This window comes from Rhopilema esculentum, chromosome 21, assembly GCF_057945365.1.
Source record: "Rhopilema esculentum isolate cy_ngs chromosome 21, ASM5794536v1, whole genome shotgun sequence".
NCBI lineage: Eukaryota > Metazoa > Cnidaria > Scyphozoa > Rhizostomeae > Rhizostomatidae > Rhopilema > Rhopilema esculentum.
The window spans coordinates 285,854-307,233 of record NC_142835.1 but is presented as its reverse complement, the minus strand read 5'-3'; the positions used below and the strand labels follow the sequence as shown (position 1 = coordinate 307,233).

Sequence of the window (21,380 nt, the reverse complement as noted above, 5' to 3'; positions counted from 1 at the left end):
ATTTTAAACTGCCAGTTTAGTGTTCAGTTCATCGGTATTCAACATAGCAATCAATCACACCAGACTGGAAACTTTGCTTCTTGCACAGACAAGTTCATTTCGAAAATTTGAGAGTGCCCGCCTGAAGCACTCTAATTTATAAATTTGTAAAAATTATGTTGTTAATTATACGGCCAATTTGGTCTCTCATAAAAGTAATGGGAAAGGCATGACCAAGTTAGAAACCATGCCATCATGTGTGTAGCATGTGATGTTTTTTCTAAAGATACTCCCATCCCAATTTTGAAGGGCCTAGCATCCAAAAGAATCAACAAAAAGACTTTTCTAGTTGGAATTTAAATAGCATGCAAGCCACTAATTTTCTGTGCTGGAAACAAGAAATACCCAAGTTCACCAGGAAAAAGAAAGGGTGGTCTGGGGGTACTCCCTCAGGAACATTTTAAAGGATCACACCTTATAGATTGACGTAGAATGGTCTTGAAATCATTTCATATCTCAATATATGGATTTGATGTTTTGAAATCATGGCCCATGCTCATGTTAAAACTTGACTGGAAAAAAGCTAGATTTTCATGAGGCCAGTAAAGAAATTTGAGACAATGATCTTGTATATTTAAATTTGCTTAAAACTGGGGGTATGTTCGCAGGTTTTCAACCTTCAAATTCTGGATAATAACTTGTGTTATCCTGCTTTTGCAAAATTCTTTGCAGTTAACAAGCATCTGTGTTGAAATAGACATCAATTTACTCCATAAAGCTTTGCCTTACTGAATGAGATCTCCACAAGTCCTACACTTAAACTGCACACCCCTGTTGCTACCCTCCTAAATTATTGCCTAGATTCAAGGGGATGGAGTTCAGAATAGTCAAAATATACGAGCAAACCCCATGTTAAATAATGATTATCACATTTCACACAAACTGAATAGTGTGCATGCATTGCACGCCTTGTCAGCACTCTTACAGCCATGCGCACATTTTACTTGGAATTGCACACACAAGAACTTGTCTAGAACTGCTATGCAGGGACAAATTTACCGGGGGGTGTAGGGGGTGCAACACCCCCCCAGTAGTTCTGTGTCCTTCAGTAAATTTTGTTTCATTCGGTAAAAATCATTTGTTGGTAGTCAGTAGTAACAAAGTGATCCCAAGATTTTACTTCATTTATTTTTTCTCAGTATTTATCTTCTTATCAGTAGTGTAGCACGGGGGGAGGGGGGATATTGTCAAATGTATTTTAAGCTAATCTCAAGGGCATCCTCACAAAAATTTTCAGTAATTAGAGCTTCAATATTCAGTAATTTCCCCTCTTTTTGGGGTTTGTATAGAAAAGTCTTTCATGTTCTTGAGACATTCCTGATAAAATAGAAACTAAAATGCTAAAGCAGTCCAATCCTTAAAAAACTGGATTCTGAAGTGCTTGTCGTGGAGGTTGCTCCAAGGAAAACAGACTTGGTTTAAACTTTTTGAATACTGTTAATTTTTTTAGATATTTGATTACAACTTTGGAAAATCACTTTTTACACATAGAGATTCCTCGCCTTACACAATTCAGGATATAAACGTTAGTGGAATTGTGAAGGAAATAGACAGTTGCAGAATATGGTCAGCCACCTATGACGTTGAATAAAGGGAAATTGCCACAATTTTAAAAATGGGCGTTTCCATCATTTACCAGTAACCTGAAGGGTGTGGCACCAAACTTAGTGTCTAACACCCCCCCCCCAATCATTGTTGCTTAAATCCGCCCCTGCTACTATGCTCTGCAAACTGGTCCACAAGTCCCACACTAAAACCTCAAAACCTGAATTGTCACTGCTATAGGCACAGAAATAAATTGCTGTGCACAAATTGTGAGAACCTTCTCAAGCTGTATTTTGTCCATTGGAAGCATGCTGCACAGTGCACACATTTGACCCAAATTGAATAGTTTGCACACAAAGCACATTTCGAGATTTTGTCGAGACTTGCCATGCTCTGCAGACTGGATTAATATTAGCTTCTTTACCTGCATTTTATATTCATAACAGTTTGATTTTGGGGGAAATCCTTTTAAACGAGTTTACGTCAATATATGTGTTTTATTTGTTTGAGGCCGACAAATTTGCGCCGATACTGTTAATTTTTCAATACTCTTAGTGCCGTCTCTAGCATCACAACAATAAATACATAGATAAGCCAGCTTTCAAAGCCAGTGTTCCTTACCATCCAGAAGGGAATCCAACTCATCATCATCCAAAGCATTATTTTTAGCCTGCACAGAGTTATCAACTTCTTTTCTTCCTATCCCAGCTATATCTTTTTCAGCCATGTTTTAAATGTACCCCTGTCAAAAAACGCCCCTTGTGTCTTGCCCTGGACATTTGGCCTAACCATATGCCATACTCAATATCAAAAGGAGGCTAAGTAAACAAGATCATCAGTTATCAAATCACTTGAAAAAAGCGGAGAGATGATAATTACCCATTTTCGAAAAGCAATAGAACGCACCAGTTGGCGGATAACGTCACGGGAATTCAGTTATTCAAACCGTACAAAGATGGCTGAAGCCAAAAATAAGGTAAAATGGTCTTTTTGTTTCGCTGCAATTAAAAATATCAATGAAAACACAGACTTCAAATATTACAGTGTCCTCTTAAATGTTAGGTATCTGTCTGTGGAGCAAGCAAGTTGAAAGATACATCACGAAAAGGTGAACTGGAACCACTATTGAAAACAGGATGGTCATTGCTAGAGGATCGAGATGCCATATACAAACAGTTCAAATTTAAGAACTTTAACCAGGCATTCGGTTTTATGACAAGAATTGCCTTGCAGTCAGAAAAAATGGATCACCATCCAGAGTGGTTCAATGTTTACAACAAAGTTGATGTCACACTCACTACACATGTTTGTCAGGGCCTTTCTGACAAGGACATTGCATTAGCTAAATTTATTGGTGTAGTAGAAAGATCTATGAAATAGACCTAACAGCTGTTAATCAACAATTACTTTGCATAAATTTCAAAAAATGTGTAGGTATGTAAATCAAAATGAGTTTTCCTTCTTTTGGAAGTATACCGAAGGCTGCTGCTTTGCGATTTTTGGTAAGCATTCTGTCATCAAGAATATGTAATCTTTGTCTAAGCCATTCAATGAGTAAATTCCCCATCCCTTGCAAAAAATCAACTACCAAGGTTTACCAAAATCACCAGCTATATTTTTTTTGGAACACCATACAAAGATATTATGCATATGCAATATGATAAAATAAAGCCACTGTAATGGGGCCCAGTACAGAAAATAAAACCCATTTAGTCTTTTTAGACTTTTGTTTATCTAACAACTAATTCTATTAGAATTCATCAAAATGAATTGAATAACTTTTATAAAAGCTCTAAATGTGTATGATTTTTCCAAAAATGTGTTTCTCTTTAAGGGTTTACAAGTTTTTGAAGAGAAAGACAGATCATTATGAGACTAAGCGCTTAAATTTTATACACAGTACAAGCAACCAAAACATAAAAGGTACATTATAAAACACAAAAAGAGAACTGACAAATGTTGCAAATAAATTCATGTTTCAATTAGAGTCTCAAAGTTATACTTAACATGAAAGTAGTTGCATGCAAGTTGATTCATCCAACTGCTTGCAAAAAAGTAACAGTCAGTGAAGGTGTAAGGAAACTAACATGTCAGATACACAGAAATATACCAAAGCAATCCATAATATGGACAGAGATTAACATCAATAGCAATATTTTCTATACTAATAACAACTAGAATTTTCAAAAGTGAAAGCAGGCAAATAAATAAAAATTTCACATAAAACAACATATCAAAAGACAACCTTTTTTTCTCTGAAAGCTGGATTTTCCAGGGAATCAAACAATTTTTGAGTAATTTTAGTTTCAAGTTTTTTAAAAAGATGTCTGTACAGAAATTATTTTTGATTCAGGTGAATATCTGTTAAGGCCAATTAATGATTCTTGAAAAAGCTAGCTTTAGTAGTTTAAAGCTGTGGCATTTTTGGGAATTCAATTGTACAAATCAAGGGTACAAACAACTCTTAAACTAACAATTAGTTTGAAACTTTTAATTATAAACCTTTGACATAATTGATACATTCAGTTGTATTTTAGTTCTTCCACATTAAAGATTTCCTCAAATAAATCAATACTGTGTGGAGATTTACCTACAAAATGGAATTATTTAACTCTAGTGTATTACTGACACGGTTTTCTGGGTCCTGAAATCACAACCCATAGAAGCCTAAGCTTTTTACATCTATTCAGAAATCAATTTGGGGTATCTTGTCAGAAATCTTGTCAGTTTGTGCCTTTTGGTCTTTAACATATTGTAAAATGGAATCAGAATCTCTAGAAGAACAATCTGCATTCTCTTTTGGACTCAACTGGTTATTTTGCAGTTTATTGGTAGGAGACTCATTCTTCTCCTCTGATTCAATTGGTGCCTCTGCATCTCCCTCCAGCTCAGGTTCTTCTTCCTCCTAAGAATAAAATACAAAACAGTAAAATAGAAGTAATGGATTCTGATGTTAGAAAGTGTAGCTTGATGAGTACAAGAAAAACAAGGATGATGACAGAAAGATAAAAAGATGCATCCTTATTGCTTCTTCTACAACCCTTTAGTCACATGGTTCAAAATCCCTATTCTTTTCTTTTTTATACAAACAGTCATTTTTCTTTCATTGATTTTGCTGAAGATGACACTAGCCAGATCTGAAATGCCATTATTGTTAATTTCTGGTCAAGTTTTTACTGGATTTATTGGTACTATGTCACTTTAAAATTAGAATGTCACAATAATAATTGTCCCACAATAACAAAATTTTGATTTTTGTTGTCCTCCTTGTTATTAACCTGTAAAATGTCTGACAGTAACATCACCAATCATAAGCAATAAAAATCAAACTCTTTTATTTTCTCAAAAACTGAAGCTGTTGAACTTGATAAGAAAAATGCCATCACAAGCAACATATTGCACAAGGAAGCTTTATTTGATTTGGAAATTAGTCTCTCCACAACATACCTCTTCAAAGAATTCTCTTGCCTTTGTATATGTCATTCGTGCACTCTGAGATCTTTCCAAGAAATATCTAAATAATAAACAAATTATCAAATGGTAACAATAAATCAAAAAGCAATTTATACATTCTTGGATTAGTTAGAGACGTGTTGCATTGGTTTGACGAAAAAGTAACAGTGACAGGGTTGTAAGCAACATGTTCATTGAAATTGTGACAAAATCTATGTTATCATACTTTGCTGTTTATAAGATGCATCCTTGCATAAGACACATTCTTAATTCCATGTTTGAATTCTGAAAAAATAGTTTTTACCATGTCTTGCCATGTATAAGACGCATCCCCCTTTGTCAGTTTTTGTATAGTACATATATTTTGGCAAAATAATAAAATCGAGAATACTCTCTCTGTGGAGGAAAATTCGTTCAAACCGCAATGTTCCAAATATTACGTTCAAAATCATCAAGTAGAGTGTTTAACATCATAAAATAATCAAAATCATCATTATTATTCTATAAAATTTCCATAAAATCCTTGTTCTTTATATGTTTCATTCACAAAGTTCACAACGATTACAGAGATGTGCCCTCCAATCTGGAGAATACAGGGTACAACCCTTTCATTTGGGAGGAAAAAAGCTTTTGTCACATATTTTTCTATCTCAACGACCCACAATGTGTGGATTGTTGTGAAATGTTTTGTGATGTCTCCATGTTGACGGTTTTTCAGTTTTACCAATGACTTTCAAAGACTGTCAATGACCCTCAACGTCTATATGGACACCAGGCTTCTTTACCATGTATAAGACGCACCATCAAACAAAGCCAATAATAATTTGAAAAAGGTGCATCTTATACATGGCAAAATACAGTAATTTAATATGCTAAATTCAATTCTAAGCATTGTCAGTTGTTTAATACCAAAGATACTGAATACTCCAAACAAGGATCTTTTAACAGTCTTATCAAAGAAAGTTATTTGCACTTGAACTAAATGATTGTAGCTGAATATCTAATATTTCCATCAAACAGATTCAATTCATGAAGAACATTTGTGAAGTTTGTATTTGAGCATTGCTTTGTAGTTGGCGGAAAATGACAAATTTACAGCTGTTTGTTAGAACAATTCTTCTACTGCTGTAGAGACATTTAAGTGTCATTGTTTTTGCAGACATTTTCATATTTTCTGGCAATTTCCAGAAACTTTGTTCTGGGCAATTCTCGGTACTATTGGTCCTTAAACAAAATCCTTAGATAATAGATTGGAAAAGATCAATATAATGATTTGTGGTACATTTTATCAACTGGATTCCACTGCTGCACAAAAAATACCATAGACCCATAGACATGGACAGAAAATTATCGACTGTAACAGCTATCACAAAACTCTTACATAACTTGTTGCAGATATTTGAATTTTAGGAAGTTAAAAATTTCTTGCATCTTTTCTGCCATTTGTAGCAAGTGTTGCAATACTTTTTGAGCACAAGTATACGAAAGGCACCATAACCAACCTATAATTAAAGTCAAGAAGCAAAATCGAAAAAAGATTTTAAAGATTTGGTTGGGTTCATAACCAGTCTTCTTAAGGTACCCTTCAACCAATAGTGAACACTAGACACAAATAAGCTTTTAACAAAAGATACTTTACCCATTCGATGTTTCATTTGACTGAGTGGGGGGTGACCAGTTGTTGTAATTATATGCTGATGGTGCTCGCTATGGAAAAATTTTGTTGTTGTGACTGTTATAAGTAGTTCAAGCAAAAGTGAACACTTTAAGTTTAGATGACTAGAAACTTTTAACAGCAGTCAACAAGAATCAGTTTCTTGATATTTACAAAAAAACGTTTAAATAATCAAACCTTTCTCATTTTGAGAAATTTAAAGTGGGTCTCTTTAACACCCATGCATATATCCTTGCTATTGCTCTCCTTGACCAATGAGGAAGCAATGAACATTTGCTAATATTCTAATTGTCTTTTTTGGTGAAGAAAAGGATGTCTAGCATACAGCTTTATATCACAGTCTACAATGTTACACAAAATAACTGAAAAATTGCAACAAACCCTTTCTAGTTCATCACCAAGCCACTGAATAGCAGAATTCCAGCGCTGTTTCAAGCCTTCATTTGTTTTTATCATTTTCACTGCAGTTTCACTACTAAAAACATAGAAAAGATATGCATGAAATTTTATGGGCCTGTTATAATGTTGCTGTGTATTTTATGGGCATGTGATAATGTTACCTCTGTAGCACTATATCGATTATAGCAGTGTTCCAATCTAGGGAATTCCAGAAAAATACTTTTGAAACACTGGATTGACCACACTCTGAAGATCACCATGAATGTAATGCTGCAACCTACTTGTTTTGAGATTTCAGCAAACGACCGGCTTTGCGCAAAAATTTAACTGCCTCTCGTTCACTTTCAGAATACTCTCTTCTTTTCGTCATTGTAATAAAAACATCAATATTTTCAAATTCCCTATGATTTTTATGAAATATGTATATGAAAAAGGTAGGAAACACATTTGTGTTGCTAGGACTTGTATTTTTGCTGACGCCATTTCATTAATCCCGCCAAAAAAGCCACAAATTTAACAACAGTGTTTATGGAGACGCCATCTTTTCTTTCATCGTCCTAATCCTTTTTTCACGTAAGTGTACTATTAGGATGAACAAATTTTGATGATAAAGAATTTCTAAAATGACATGGTATTGTTTTTGAGATTTCGGATTTTCGATTTTAATACTTGTGCGCACATTTTTTAGTTTTTTAATTTTTCAACCCAAGTACCACATCGCACTTCTTTTAGAAAACAATTTTGGGCCCTGCTAAAGAATAGCAGTGAACTAAAACTATATCAAGGTATATTTTCAAGAAATGTATTTATATTTAAGTTTGCATGAGAACTGCCTTACTGCAACATCGTAGAGAGCAACGGTTTGCGATTTCAACACAGCAGGAATTTATGAAATTTTTCTAGCTCTGGAGATACAATATATTAAAAACAATAATTATAGATTTAAATCAGATCCGGTCACCGTGTGTATTTAAACATGCCTGTCTTTTTTGTTAATCAATACTAAAGTCATGCTTGATAAGCCTTCTCTACCGGGGGGTCGTCTGAAGTTTCATGTGATATCAGGATCCATTGTTGACAACTTGATATAAACGTCAACTGTTTTTTAAAGCAGTACGAGGTGTGGCGCTATCGTTATTTCAATCCAGGTTTCGGTTTTCTGGATTTATAACGAGCGGCGAAAATTGAAGGAGATGTAAATAGGGCAATGCATTTTTGTAACATATGGCTGCAAAATTTTAAATTCATATACAAGATATCATTTATAAAAAAGACATGCCTATTTCGGTTTCCGAAATTGGAGTTATTCTAATTTGAAAAAAATAATCATTGACAATAAAAAGAAAACATTGTTCCACTGCTCGACTGCTGAGGTTAGGAATTGACGTTTTGAACCAATGCTCTTGAAGCAAACAGTACTGATGAGGCCACCAAAGGAAATCAAGTCATAGCCGGAAAAAGAAAATTCTTCAATGAACAACAACAAGGAGACAACTGGCGAGGCAGACTAGCGAGACAGATTAGCGAGACAGACTAGCGAGACAGACTAGCGAGACGAGCAGCTGAAACAAGCAGGTGAAACGAGCGGCTGAGACAAAAAGCTGAGGCGAGCAGGTGAGAGGAAAAATTAGACGAGCAGCAAAAAGCCAACTCACTTGTTGAGTAACTGAACAATCGCCTTGATGCACTGGTAACCTCGTTTTTGGCTGTGCGCTTTGGATCGCTGTATCGTATCAAAAAGACCCTCACGATCCTCTGAAACCCCTGCAAATGAGATTAGAAGTTGAAATATTGATAAAACACTAATGAGTTATCTGATTCAAGAGCTTTCAGTACTTAGTGTCAAATGCTATTTTTCAAAGATCTGCTGTTTGATCAAGCTTCATTGGCAGAATATAGGCAACAGCACACTGATGCAAGACAAGCAGTGCAAGACACGCGGTGCTCTCAGTTTTGTTCTACGTTAAGTACCAACAAAAACCATGTAAAACCAATCTAGATTCAAATTAATTGCAATTGAAAACTTTCCAGCTGCCACTATTGCAAGCTGTTCAAAAGAGCCCCTCTTAGGCACATAAAAGTTTGAGTAAATAGACCAATTTGAAATACAGCCTCGTTTTGGATAATACTTCTTATTGCATGGAACGACTATTTGAGCTCATATAAGGACTTACCACCATTCTTTAGTCCGGGTGCGTTTTTGTATATTGTTTATGTTTGTATTTGATATTTTGTGACGATAAAAAGCATTGAAACTGAAACGGGTACTGACTGCAAAAGTCTTTCTGGGAAAACTTTTCACTTAAGACATTGGTCACGGGACAGTCCCTTATAAAATTCATGAAAACTGAAATGTATACAAAAATTCTAGTCCTTGACCAAATCTGAAGTCAAAATATTAGTTCGAGAAGTCTTGAGTATTTTTCAAAGCAAAGGTGTATAGCAGCACGGTGTTTTGACTTTCTACGTGCCTCGAGGTTGGTTTTCACATCGTGTAGTTCATCGTAAACATGACAGCAACTTTGAAAGTAAATTGATGTTTGTATTCGATCCTTTGTGAGGGGAAACATGTCGGTTTTTTATAACTAATCAACAAAAAGATTGGTTGAGGGAAACTCTCAAGCACGAAAACAATGATATCAGTATAAGTTTCTCCTTTAGTTTTGGCACTAGAATTGACGATCACGTCTAGACTCAATGAGTTAAATATTCAAAGATTCATATTCTGATGGCTTTCTTTCTTCTCGCCTTACAAATTGGTAGCAGCCAAATGGTGTCTTGAGTCTGACTGCGGAAAGAAAATGTCAATCAAGGTCCCCTGTTTATCTATGAATTTAGAACCGCAGACAGTCTCCGCAGACAGTCTCCGAAGATGGGAAAATCAAAACTTTCTGATTCTTTGAGGGCGAAGCTATGGTCACCGATAATATTTGATAAGAAAAATCGCACGGGGCAATTCGTCTGCGATGATCGCACAACCGTACTATGTTGTGATCGCCGATGAATAACACCAGCCTTAAAAACCTGTGAAGAAAACAACGGTCTCGCCAAAGTAAATTTTTCAATTTTAGGAAAAATGGAAGATTACAAAAATAGCACCACCTACCTCTAAAAGCATGATGCAGCCGTTGGGTTTGCCAGGAATCCTCCATCAACAGGAGATGTAGAAGAATGTCTAAATATGGTCTCAGTTCATAGGAGTAAGTGTATGATATCTGAAAATGCAAAAGGCGTATCAGCATAGTGCTTTTCTACATTGCTTAATATGCCGCGACAAAAAATGCTTGGAAAAAAGTGCAGAATTTTCTTTGAAAATTAAAAATCACATACCTGGAATAAGACTTCAGACAATGCGATGAGGGAGAAGCTGAGACATTCCCAACTCAAAAACTGAAAAAGGAATGTATAAAGTTGAAGTACAAACGAGAAGCAGTGTGTCTAAAATTCTGATTTTCAAAGTTGATAGTTCGATCAAAAACTTCCCGCTTGATGCAGAATTTGGAAAGGCCTGTGAGTCGTCAATTTCATGTCAACATTGAGATGGAAACCATTTTTATCCTTTACCTTGAGAAGACAAATTGTCTCTTCGGATGACGCACTTTCTTCGAGCAGCTTTTTGACATAATTGCTAAAAATTGAAAAGCATCCTTTTAAGTGATCCATAATCTTAACATAAAAACATGTAGCTGAATGACAGTACATATACCCTATATTAGAGAACCTTTCAGGCTGAGATAAATATAAGGTTCTTTATAGAAAAAAGAAAAGGAAAAAAATATATGGAAATGATAGAAGGATATAAGCTGTTTACATCGTGGTTTCTTAAAGAAAATGATCACAGCAAACAATCAAAAAACAAATATTTACCTTGTGTAGATTAAGCCTTCAACATCCTGTGGGATCGGCATTATTGGATGATCTATTAAGCTATCATAAAATCTATTCGGCTTCGGATCATTGTCCTGGAAAAAAGAAGAACATTCACCGTTGGATCTTTGCAGAAGCCAAGAGAAGGACCAAATAATATGAATTCTTCCGAAAGCCAGATTGCAGCTCGCCACAACAAATTGCATCCAATCCTTTGTGTTGATCTTAAACCATAGTGTGCAGACTCTTCGGAGAATGAGGCAGATTTTTGTAACCTCCCTTTCACGCGGGCAAAGGGCAATAAGAAAAAAGCGACAATTGTCTAACTATAACAATCATCTAATTATAATAAATAACGGGAGAAAACTAGGCATTTCTAAATTTTTATCTGACATTGTTTTGATACGACAAGTAAAGTTGAAACGGTACCTCAATTGAAGACTTCATTGACTTTGAAACATCGCAGCTTCTTATAAGGATAGACACAAGAGAATACAGTTTGGTGAGTTCACTATACGGATATCTAGAGGTACTGCTTCTTTCGTCTTCAAAGGCCAATCGAATGAACGTCTGTAGAACGCCGAGATCAAGCAACTGTTTCCGCTGCGAAAAAAGGAATGTGAATAGATCAAAATAAATTCAGAAACCCAATCAACACTGGCCACTTATTAAAATAAGACGTTCACCAGTGTAAACTCAAAGAGCTTATCAAACGATTAGCTGGACTAAGCGGAAAAATAGCAATGAAGTCACTGAGGCAAATGAATATTTGGAGATTCTCAGCAAACATTTTTATTCTATTCAGAGCGAAGGCCTATCATTCATTGAAAAACATCTTGGGCAGATAGTTTAGTTTGAATTGAACTAAAAAAAATAACAGCGCAATTAGTCCCCTCTAAACCAATATTCCAACTGTGAAAAATCGTTTCACCCACGCCGCTTTGATCACTCAACGACGTTCATCATTAATTTAAGTGGCAAATTCTTCTCAGCAATGCTCAGCTTCTTATCACACAAAAATTAATCAGCAAGGCAAAAAAGCGAAAAATTGGCTGTTTCAATCAAGGATCAGATCTTACATTCTACGCTTAAAAAAACACTAAATCAACAACAAAAGGTTTAAAAATGTCCAGCTTATATTTGGCCAGAAATAGTTGATATAATGTTTCGATAAACCTTTCTTTTGACGAAGAATTTGAAGAAAAAGGATTTTACCTCTGGGACTCCAAAGCCAACGTACATGACGAAGAGCTGGAAGTATTGGACAAGGTATTTGCTGCTATCAGTGACATCTTTGTTGATCAGTTCAAGAACACATTTCAGGATGTAATCACTGAGAGTGGAGGTCTCCGGGTCAAGTCTTATGCCTAAAAAGTTGTTCAAGAGAAAACTGATTAGAAAATACGATGAACAACGCAAAAGAAGAGAAATAGAGTAATTGCTACGATGGAGAAAAAATATTTGCAGTACCATGAGGGTGGTGGATGTAAGCTAAATTAACAAGCAGATGTAAGCAGAAAATTAAGAAGGGTCGAGACAGAAAGAGTCGAGGGCAACAGTTGTGTCGGCCTAATATAATCAATTGGAGATGACGTTAAAACCTTCAGCAACTAAAATTATGTTGCACTTACTTGTCAAAATTTCGATGGGGCGGTTTAGCAGCTTGGCATTCCAAAGGCCATCTTGTCTTGTTGCATGGGCAAGGTAAACAATCACTTTTGCGAAAGCACTTCTTATCTACAAATCAGATCTCAAAGTCAGCCTCAAAAACGGGCAATTCGGATTTGTAAACAAATACTGACAGCTAATATGTAATGCCTTAGCGAAGTACAAATATTACCGAAAGATTATGTTAAGCGTTGAAGTTAATGGGCAAAAACAAAATTAGCTGCATCCTTCATCTAAAAAAGCAAATGTTCGCGAAGTACAAAACATCGACGCATCAACAAATAGTTGCAAAAACTATTTAGCGTTTTCGCATTGTGCAATTCCATTTACTTTCATTACAGTCATAATGAAAATATAAAGGTAACTCTTTACCTCTGCAACTGGGCAGTCGATTAAATATTCAACCATCCTTTCAGGATGTGAGAGCAAAACCTCGATTGCGAACCATTGTCGTAGCTTCGCACTCTGCTTCAACAAACCTGACAAAACTTCTCCCCATTCCGAGGCAGGCCCTCTGCAATAATGAGGCGATAATTGAAGCAATTTACAATGTATAGCAAGTTAAAATAGATGAAAAAAGATTTTGAAACAAGAAATTGGCAAGCACTTTGATGCTTAAGAATTTTTACGTTAAGAAAGCTATCATTGCGCCATCAAAAATACTTCAACAGCATAACTATACAACTTTTAGCAAGTCAATTTCCAGGTTTTTTAATGAAGGTTTGAAAACTTCACAAATAAAGATACCTAATATTTTTCTTCGTATGGAAGCCAACCATAAACAGGAATTTACATAGAAGTTGCAGGCTGAGCAAGGCCAGTTCATCTCTCTCAGCTTGGCTGATCTAAAATGACACCAACACAAGCTAATCAGTTTAGGCCATATTAAGCAAGGGTCAGGAATTAAGGAGCAGGAGCCGAATCATAAACATTCATTTCTGACGACGCATCACCAATGATGGTAATTCCGATAACGAATGTTGGTATTGTTTCGTTGATCAAGCTTTCTTCCGGCTTGACGATATCTTAAAAAAAGCCGTAAACCAAATAAGTTTTTGGTACCGCAAAATTTCAAGATGGCACAAAATAGCAGAAACAAAGCATACTAAACTGTGCTTCCGCTATTTCGAGCCATCTTAAAAAAAACTTAAAATTTTTGAAACAATTCAAAAACACGAAATCGAACAGAAAAATTCATCGAAAATAAAACCCAGTAACGGGATCTAAAAATTCTAATTTGGTTTGCTGCTTGCTATTGCTTGTACTACCGCCGGGAAAGGTAAACAAAATTTTCGGATGAATCTTCAAAGAACTATAGGTAGGACACGCCCAAGGCAATCCATGAGACAAAGCAAAGCGATTTCATCTTGACAGCTGGGTACAAACTATTTTGAGGGATAACGAAGCAAATCTCTCTGCGAGACGCAACATGGCTAGGCATTCTTGGCGAAAATTAAAAAGGATTTGATCAAAAAAATGGAAACAGGCAACATAGTGCGCAAACATTCGTCTATCCAAAACCGGGTGTTCGATTCGTGACAGGAGAAAAAAACATGTACAAGAAACAGGAGAAAATGTCACCTTTGATAGATAATGTTGGTTCATGCTCTGGAATGTGGCCGTATTGGACATAACTAGCTTTTTGATAAATTGAAAATACTCCGCTGAAAACTGGGTTCTGTTGTGCATAAACAGTATATTTTGTCTTCTCACTGATCTTTCAATTACTCCAGGCATCTCCATTTTAAAACCTACAATGCAAAGCAAAGACTGCTGCTAAGGCAAAATAAAAATAAAGAATTCTCAGCAATACATTTTCAGTTGAAATAAAAACATTATTACAAATTATTAAAATGGCTGTGGAAACAAGAAATGTTCACATTTGGTTTCAAATTAGCCGCTATTCAATTTATCAGTGAACTCCAAGGGACATCAAACAAACCAACATTGTTGACTGTAGGCTTACATACCTTTCTGTGGGTCAGTACGATCTGCTTTACCACAAACATCCAATCGTTCGTAAAATAATATATAGGCATTCCACCATCTTTTTTGTCTTCGATACGACATTCTGCGGAAACATAAATTTCTTTATTCGTAATACAGTAATTGTTCCTCATTTAAATTTTTCGAATAGGACGTTTCAGCAAAAATAGACACAGCAACCTGAAAACAATTTCAATAGAGCACCTATATCGTGGAAACACCAACAAGTTGACAAATATCTAAACTCCTCTTACCTTTTCAGCATATGATCAAATACCTCACCCATGTATTCACCGCCGAAACATTGGTTTTTCATCTACAAAATGCAAAATGTACATGAGAACAAGAAGGTGTCAACCAATACCAAAGTGCAAAGGGCCGCAGAAACAACGAAAACACTGAAGTTTATTGATGAATCGCAATGCCATCAATTTATCAAAATTAACTTTGATTAAACTAAAGCCATTATCTCCTAACAGGGCATAGATACTGAATTTGTAAATGGGGTTACAGATATGGGAGGGGGGCGGTTGGGGGAGTGCTAATAACACGACGGACATTGGAGTCCTGGAACTATGGTCAATTAGGGTTTTATGTACAGCAATAAATACAGGAAGCGTCTATTTAGCACATAAACATGACTTATTGAAAACAAATACAAAACAATATTCACCTCGTCCTCATCCATTATACATTCGGAAACATCGCCATCATCGAACTTGTACCATCGAGATTCCCCATCAACTGACGGCCTTTAATAAAATATAAAAAGAAGCAAGGCAATAAGAACTCAAATCATTTGAATTTATCCAAATTTCATTTGGCTTAGCAAACAACTAATTACGATTTCACTTAATGTACTACGACAAGCGTTTTCAAATGTATGGACAACGTGGAAACATCATTACAAATATTTTGAAACGACAGTTTTATTCGAAATCTTGCTGCTAAAAAAGTTGTCATATACCATACAGTAAGATTTGCCCTGGGTTAATAGATGAGAAACCATTCCCTGGGTTAATAGATCATTGTTATAATTAGGAGAATATTCATCAAGCTTGTGTTGTACAAACCTTGGAATTATATAAGAGTAGTAATGTCCCCCGCTTGCTTGTCCACTATGTACAACGACACCAACAAGATTATACACTGTGCTTCCAGGTACTTCAATCGTTTCCTTTTCAACATCGTCCTTGTCTTTCTCCTCACATCTATCATCTTCTACAATTTCACCCTCAATCTTCGCTAGGCCTTCCACAGTGAAAGGTTCCATGTCGAACTGCCTTGGAAACTCAAAGTAATCGTTGAACTTTATAGCACAATCTCTGTGGAATAAATAGAAAGGTGCATGAATAGTGTACTCGGTTATATATTGAATCACAGCAGGCAAAGGACAGCCACAAGGAGTCAAGAATCATTCTAACTGCAAGGTGCCTGTCACAGGGGCACTATGAGCTTTGAAAACTGGGTGAAAACACTAATGCAGACTTATGACATTTATATACTGGAAACAACAGCAACAAGACAATATCTTTATTTCTTATTCAATCAGATAACTTAACTAGGTTGGACTTTTAAGTAAAATATTTCTGTCCAAAAAATTCTGAGAAAGTGTACCCAAAGTCAGTTAGAAAATGTCATAGTCTCTGTTGATAAAGACAAATTGAGAAACGTACCTTTCCCAGTCATAATCGAACCTTTTCAAGTGAATAGCTAAAACTTTAGGTAACTTTTTGATGCACATGCGCTTAACTGTGTCAACCTAAAAAGGGAAAAAATTCAGTTTCTTGCTTCAGATGAAACCAAACAAGGTCTTTCCAATCCTGCCAGGCTTTCTAAACATAACCATGTAAATATACAACAACAACAAAATTTTGAGAGAGAGACGGCCAGCAATTGGTTTCCCCAAATAAACTAAATTGGTTTGACAAAATGATATCATGACATCAAGGATTCTCAACCCTATGCAAGAAATTATACTCAGTACCCAAAGTTTTGCACTGATCCGTAGGCGTGATGACAAAGTCAAAACATTTAATTTCATAGAGACGAATAAAGAGACGAATAAAGACACGAATAAAGAGACGACAATAGAGAGCATCATTTGGCTGACGCACCTTTTTGTCACATCTTTCGCAATGGTAAGCATTTGCACCCTCGAGCAAATCACCTTTAACATACTGTTCAAGTGAGTCGATCAGGGTGTGGTGATTTCGAACGTCAACATTCAAGGCTGTAAACGGAGTTTCCCTTGAGTACCTTCAAAAGAAAACAGAGGTATTTATCTCATGGAAGATGTTTTCTACTGACTTTGATGAAGACCCAGGCTAACGACGACCCAGAAACAAGAAAATTGTTCAGAAAGCTTCGCACAGCAAATCTATGCCAACCCTGGCAAAGAACAATGCATGTCCCTGGTGGAATGACCATGTATTCATCACTGCACAAAAATGCCTATTTATAAATTGTCTGTAAAAATTCTCCAAAGAATGGGAAAACTGTGAGTCGTTTGAGATTTTTGACAATCATTTTTTTACAATGATTAAGTGCAATCTAATGTACAGAAAAATCAAAAGCTGAACTAAGGTTAAGGAGAAAAGGCTTTCAAGGAAAAAGATTTTTCAAAAGCTGTTCAAAAAAAACAACTGGCGCAGTATAGGCGGAGTAATAAAAACAAAAATAATCTCTAATTTTGTTAACAGCATGACATATAAGCAAAACTAACATGGAGGTACGTCGAGAGAAGGAATTCTTGAAATTCGAGCCAAAAATAAGTCTTACCTGTGAGGACATGTTTTGCATATTTTTTGGTCGGCGAATGATCCACCAAGGACTTCGGTCAACATGCCTTTTTTATTCAACGCTTTCAGTCCCTCGTCCAAGTTCTCCACCAAGGAATTGAAAAATTCTAAGGCGTCATGCTGCTCTCTCAGGTTAACTGGCTCTCCCCATAACCTTTAGTTTAATTTAAGAAAATTAAGTATGAGAAATAATTGACCAAAATGAAAGTCTGCTTTTACCAGAGATAACTCTGAAGCCATGAATTAGCCTTGCGAATTTATGGTGTATGCAACTCAAAAATCGATTAAATTACACAAAATGTTATTATGCTTGATTTGCCTTGTTTGTTTCAGTAGGTAACCCTTCAGCAAGTGCTTATTTTTAAAAGGTCCTCCACCTAATATACAATTCTATGATCACAAATAATACAAAAGCAGAATAATCCAGTAGCAATAAATGAAAAAGCTAATTAATTTTGGCATCTTCATTCTTGAAAAGTAATCTAAAATCTATCTAATCTAGCAAAAGACAATACTAAAATAAATTTCGAAAAATCATGAAGGATCTGAAACAGAATGCAGGTTTATAACATTAAAGATAAAGAAATTATAACGGAAATACCTGAACGTTTTCCAAAAACCTCTCGGAATATGAAATTGCAGCTTGCTCTCCAACAAATGCCCAAAAATCCCCTGAACCTGCCGCAAAACTTTCTGATTATATTCTTTTCGCTCTTGTTCCTTTGTTTTCTCAACTTCCATTGAAGACTTTCGATCTGACTTTTCAACATCTTTGTTATAACTCAGAATTGAAAAACTCTAAAAGGAACGGAAAGGCAAAAAATCAAAACACATCGAAAAATGATGTAATCTGATAATGGATGATGAAACAGGTGGACTTATCGACGGAAGCAGCTTGTTGCATTTGAAAGATAAGGTGGGTTGACAGTTAAACAAAATAATTGAAAAGCAACCTCTAATATGGAAGGGAGATGGCAAAGGTGTCCCAATTATCAAGAGGTATACAACTGGAAATATAGGTTGAAATATACTTAGGAAACTTGACAACAAAACAAACTTCAACGAGAGGGGGATAGTGAAAGGCGATGGTACCTCTTTGTCGGTCTTCTCATCTGATTCCAAATGCTCATCTTCGTTTTCTAAAGGACCCACGTCAACCTCAAGTATACCCGCTCGAATCTCCGGAATCATGTAAAGCTTGAAACAATAAGATAGCATGAATAAGGGTAACTTGAAAAAGTAACTACAGCTTTACAAGACTAAGACATCTTGCAAACCAAGGTATAGATAAAGTTAATTTGTACATATTTATAATATCGTGGGTCTTTTAGACTTTTCTTTTTAAATAATGATGTAAACCATATTCCAAATTGAATGGTTACTGCGAATTGCACATTATTAAAAAGTTTAACTAAGGTTTTTAAGCAAGAACTAAAAACCGATGGCAAAACATAAAACAGCAGCATTACCTGTTGAATGACTGAATTCATGTAACACGTGGCCCCAGCATTCTTCAAGCCTACAAATCCACGTGCTGGTCTTGGGCCAATAGGTGGCTGATATTCCCATTCTGTTAGTGGCAAATCAATGCCTGAAAGGAAAGTTGGCAAGGTATTAAGTCAATACAACAATTGCGATGTTATAAAATGCTCCTATGGTACTATGGTATTTAAGTCCGTTTCGGCTTCAAAAAGAGACAAACATTGAGGTCAGTTATATTCTTAGGGCTCTATTTCAAATTACCAGTCGTCGTGCACTTTTTAAAACAAATACATAAGTACAGCGGCTGGAATGATTAATTGCCATTCTTACAAAGAGAAACTTTTTTATCCTTTGACTCCCACAATTCAGCAGAAATTCTTACATTACGTACTTTATAATTCACTGCCATCAAATATGCAGGGATATTATGAAAGACATTCATGGGTAAAAAAGGAACGTTTTTGAATTAGCATAGCAGATGTGTGAGACTGACCTTCGTAATACATTTCGATCAAAATCTGGCTGAGAATTCGAAGGTTTAGAACACATCCGGAACAGAGAGAAACTAGAAGATCTAGGGCTGTTACTATTGTTCCCGGTGTTTCGCAAATCGGATTCACATGGCGAGAGAAGATGTCACCTGAAAAGGCATTTTCAATTATCATAATATGGATTTTACAAATATGTCAGCAAAGGCAAACAGAATCTATAGAGGTTGATAGAACTTTATAATCAAAACATGGTCACCTATTGCATATTTATATTAACTTGCTAAAAAAACAAAACGCATTTTAAAATGATATTAAAAGAAACTTCAGAGATGTCTTGTCAAAGGCAGCCTTATATAACGTAAAGAAAATGATCTCTGCTAACCAACTTTGCGACACAAGGAAATAAAAGATCATTTAAGAAGAAGCGATAGAACTCAACCCAAAACCTAAGACTACTCAAGTTGTCTATAGTGAAATTTAGACACCTCCTCTCTTTGCTTCTACAGCTAGTCGCGAGCCAGAAAATATGAAATCATCAGTGAGATGCTGAAAACAAAAGAAAAAAGCATTAATAATTGAGACATGCTAGTTGATTAATATATCAGTGAAGCAGAAAATCGTGACAACAATATACTAATGCCCATACTTTGTAATAAAAATATTTCGTTGATGCCTACCAATATTTCATTAACCTAAAACATATTCACCTATTCTGTTTGTTCTGTTTACAAATTCTACCTACTTATTGTCCGCTAAGAAACTTCCTATCTCTACCTACTTAAAGGAGCATATGCACTAAAATTCAGGAAACGTTACCCTGAGTAGTTTGTGCCCATCTGGATCACTTCCAATAAAATATCTCTTTTGCGGTGTCTGATATGATAAAAGCTCTCGAGTGATTCCTAAATGCCCTTCCAGCAACTCGTTATTTACAATCTCTCGTCCATCGTCTGAATTTATAGCCTTTTCCTACAAAATATAAAAGAGCAGTCGTGCAACTAAAAATAGCTTAATGCTTGAGCAGGGTTGGACATTTGGTCAAATATTGGGGGGGGGGGGGGGAGTGCAAGCCTATTGTTTTAATAAGATGACGTCACATTTCCCCATTGTTTTAGAACAAAAGACGATTGTCCTCCAAAATATTGTGGGAGGGATGACCGCCCCCTCGCCCCCAGATGTCCATGACTGTGCTTGAGCCAACATTCTAATGAGACATACTAAAGATGTTAAATGATACGCGCCCCAGTTAACGATAAGGAAATTTGATATGCCATTTGAGAAGCACTGTTACTAAAAATCCTCTTAGCTTTTTAACATTGAGACTTATGGAAAGCTTTTCATCAAGACCTATGGTACTGTCCTCACTCCTTAAAAACCAGAATTACTTTGAATATATTTGAAAACCAGACATAAAGTATAATATAAACTCACCCATACAGATGCTAGCCACGAGATCTCTTGGCCAAGGATGGCTTCCGAGTTGTTCAGCTGCAGTTCGTTAATGCGACCAAAGTTTAGTAAGCGACAGAGAAGACCAAAATACTCACAAGAAGCTCCAGCATGTTCAGAAGCAACAGTCTGAAAGTCAAGTTTCAAAATATATTCATTCATTCTAATTATAAAAAATACTTTTTATTGGTCTGCCATAAAGTGCTCGATGCCAAATAAGCAAAGCAGTACATGCTTTTGGTGAATAAAACATGACAGTTCTAGGTAGCAACTTAGAACCGTCTTGTTATATACACCAAAAGCGTTTTCATTCTTATAAACAAAGAGAAGACCACTATTATCACAAAAGGGAATATACTCAATAACGAAGCTAATCACTTTGTCGTATGAAGAATTTCAAAGAAACTGAAACTTACATCACGAACAGTGAAAAGAAGTTGAATAAAAAAGCGTATGGGTTTGTCTCCATTTGTACATTTGGTTGCCATAAGGAAAAATTGTTCTGCAGCGGTAACTCGAACGGTC

The 21,380-nt window shown here is 35.8% G+C and overlaps 3 protein-coding genes across 5 annotated transcripts in view; 1 reads left to right on the top strand and 2 right to left on the bottom strand.

Annotated features, from left to right (window-relative positions):
• Nucleotides 1-2,457, bottom strand: part of LOC135684382 (peroxisomal biogenesis factor 19) — a 32,749-nt gene extending 30,292 nt beyond the window's left edge. The window contains exon 1 of the mRNA XM_065199926.2: nucleotides 2,206-2,457. Within this exon, the coding sequence (XP_065055998.2) occupies nucleotides 2,206-2,311 (106 nt within the window). The 5' untranslated portion in view covers nucleotides 2,312-2,457. The remainder of the gene's footprint in view (nucleotides 1-2,205) is intronic.
• LOC135684384 (pterin-4-alpha-carbinolamine dehydratase-like) lies at nucleotides 2,427-4,552 on the top strand. The gene is made up of 2 exons (XM_089115151.1): nucleotides 2,427-2,560; nucleotides 2,647-4,552. The coding sequence occupies exons 1-2, from the start codon at nucleotides 2,453-2,455 to the stop codon at nucleotides 2,962-2,964; spliced, it is 426 nt and encodes a 141-aa protein (XP_088971277.1). The 5' UTR covers nucleotides 2,427-2,452; the 3' UTR covers nucleotides 2,965-4,552.
• The window catches only part of LOC135684249 (ubiquitin carboxyl-terminal hydrolase 9X), a 46,897-nt gene continuing 29,058 nt past the window's right edge, over nucleotides 3,542-21,380 (bottom strand). For 2 of the 3 annotated variants that reach the window (XM_089115148.1, XM_065199720.2), the window contains 30 exons: nucleotides 21,272-21,380; nucleotides 20,838-20,984; nucleotides 20,223-20,375; nucleotides 19,892-19,952; nucleotides 19,409-19,555; nucleotides 18,903-19,024; nucleotides 18,526-18,630; nucleotides 18,035-18,231; nucleotides 17,414-17,587; nucleotides 16,750-16,891; nucleotides 16,309-16,394; nucleotides 15,706-15,957; nucleotides 15,306-15,384; nucleotides 14,887-14,948; nucleotides 14,617-14,717; nucleotides 14,228-14,397; nucleotides 13,394-13,491; nucleotides 13,019-13,160; nucleotides 12,610-12,715; nucleotides 12,194-12,345; nucleotides 11,408-11,581; nucleotides 10,979-11,073; nucleotides 10,676-10,739; nucleotides 10,442-10,501; nucleotides 10,218-10,326; nucleotides 8,767-8,875; nucleotides 7,094-7,187; nucleotides 6,677-6,744; nucleotides 5,032-5,098; nucleotides 3,542-4,489 (listed from right to left, as the gene is read on the bottom strand). In XM_089115148.1, the coding sequence (XP_088971274.1) occupies nucleotides 4,271-4,489; nucleotides 5,032-5,098; nucleotides 6,677-6,744; nucleotides 7,094-7,187; nucleotides 8,767-8,875; nucleotides 10,218-10,326; nucleotides 10,442-10,501; nucleotides 10,676-10,739; nucleotides 10,979-11,073; nucleotides 11,408-11,581; nucleotides 12,194-12,345; nucleotides 12,610-12,715; nucleotides 13,019-13,160; nucleotides 13,394-13,491; nucleotides 14,228-14,397; nucleotides 14,617-14,717; nucleotides 14,887-14,948; nucleotides 15,306-15,384; nucleotides 15,706-15,957; nucleotides 16,309-16,394; nucleotides 16,750-16,891; nucleotides 17,414-17,587; nucleotides 18,035-18,231; nucleotides 18,526-18,630; nucleotides 18,903-19,024; nucleotides 19,409-19,555; nucleotides 19,892-19,952; nucleotides 20,223-20,375; nucleotides 20,838-20,984; nucleotides 21,272-21,380 (3,664 nt within the window). In that variant the 3' untranslated portion in view covers nucleotides 3,542-4,270. The remainder of the gene's footprint in view (nucleotides 4,490-5,031; nucleotides 5,099-6,676; nucleotides 6,745-7,093; nucleotides 7,188-8,766; nucleotides 8,876-10,217; nucleotides 10,327-10,441; nucleotides 10,502-10,675; nucleotides 10,740-10,978; nucleotides 11,074-11,407; nucleotides 11,582-12,193; nucleotides 12,346-12,609; nucleotides 12,716-13,018; nucleotides 13,161-13,393; nucleotides 13,492-14,227; nucleotides 14,398-14,616; nucleotides 14,718-14,886; nucleotides 14,949-15,305; nucleotides 15,385-15,705; nucleotides 15,958-16,308; nucleotides 16,395-16,749; nucleotides 16,892-17,413; nucleotides 17,588-18,034; nucleotides 18,232-18,525; nucleotides 18,631-18,902; nucleotides 19,025-19,408; nucleotides 19,556-19,891; nucleotides 19,953-20,222; nucleotides 20,376-20,837; nucleotides 20,985-21,271) is intronic. The other variant, XM_089115150.1, reaches the window with a different exon arrangement.

Coding starts and splice junctions, on each gene's coding strand:
- LOC135684384 (XM_089115151.1), top strand. CDS start 2,453: ATGATAATTACCCATTTTCGAAAAGCAATAGAACGCACCAGTTGGCGG. Junction 2,561..2,646: donor TGGCTGAAGCCAAAAATAAG/GTAAAATGGTCT, acceptor CTTAAATGTTAG/GTATCTGTCTGTGGAGCAAG.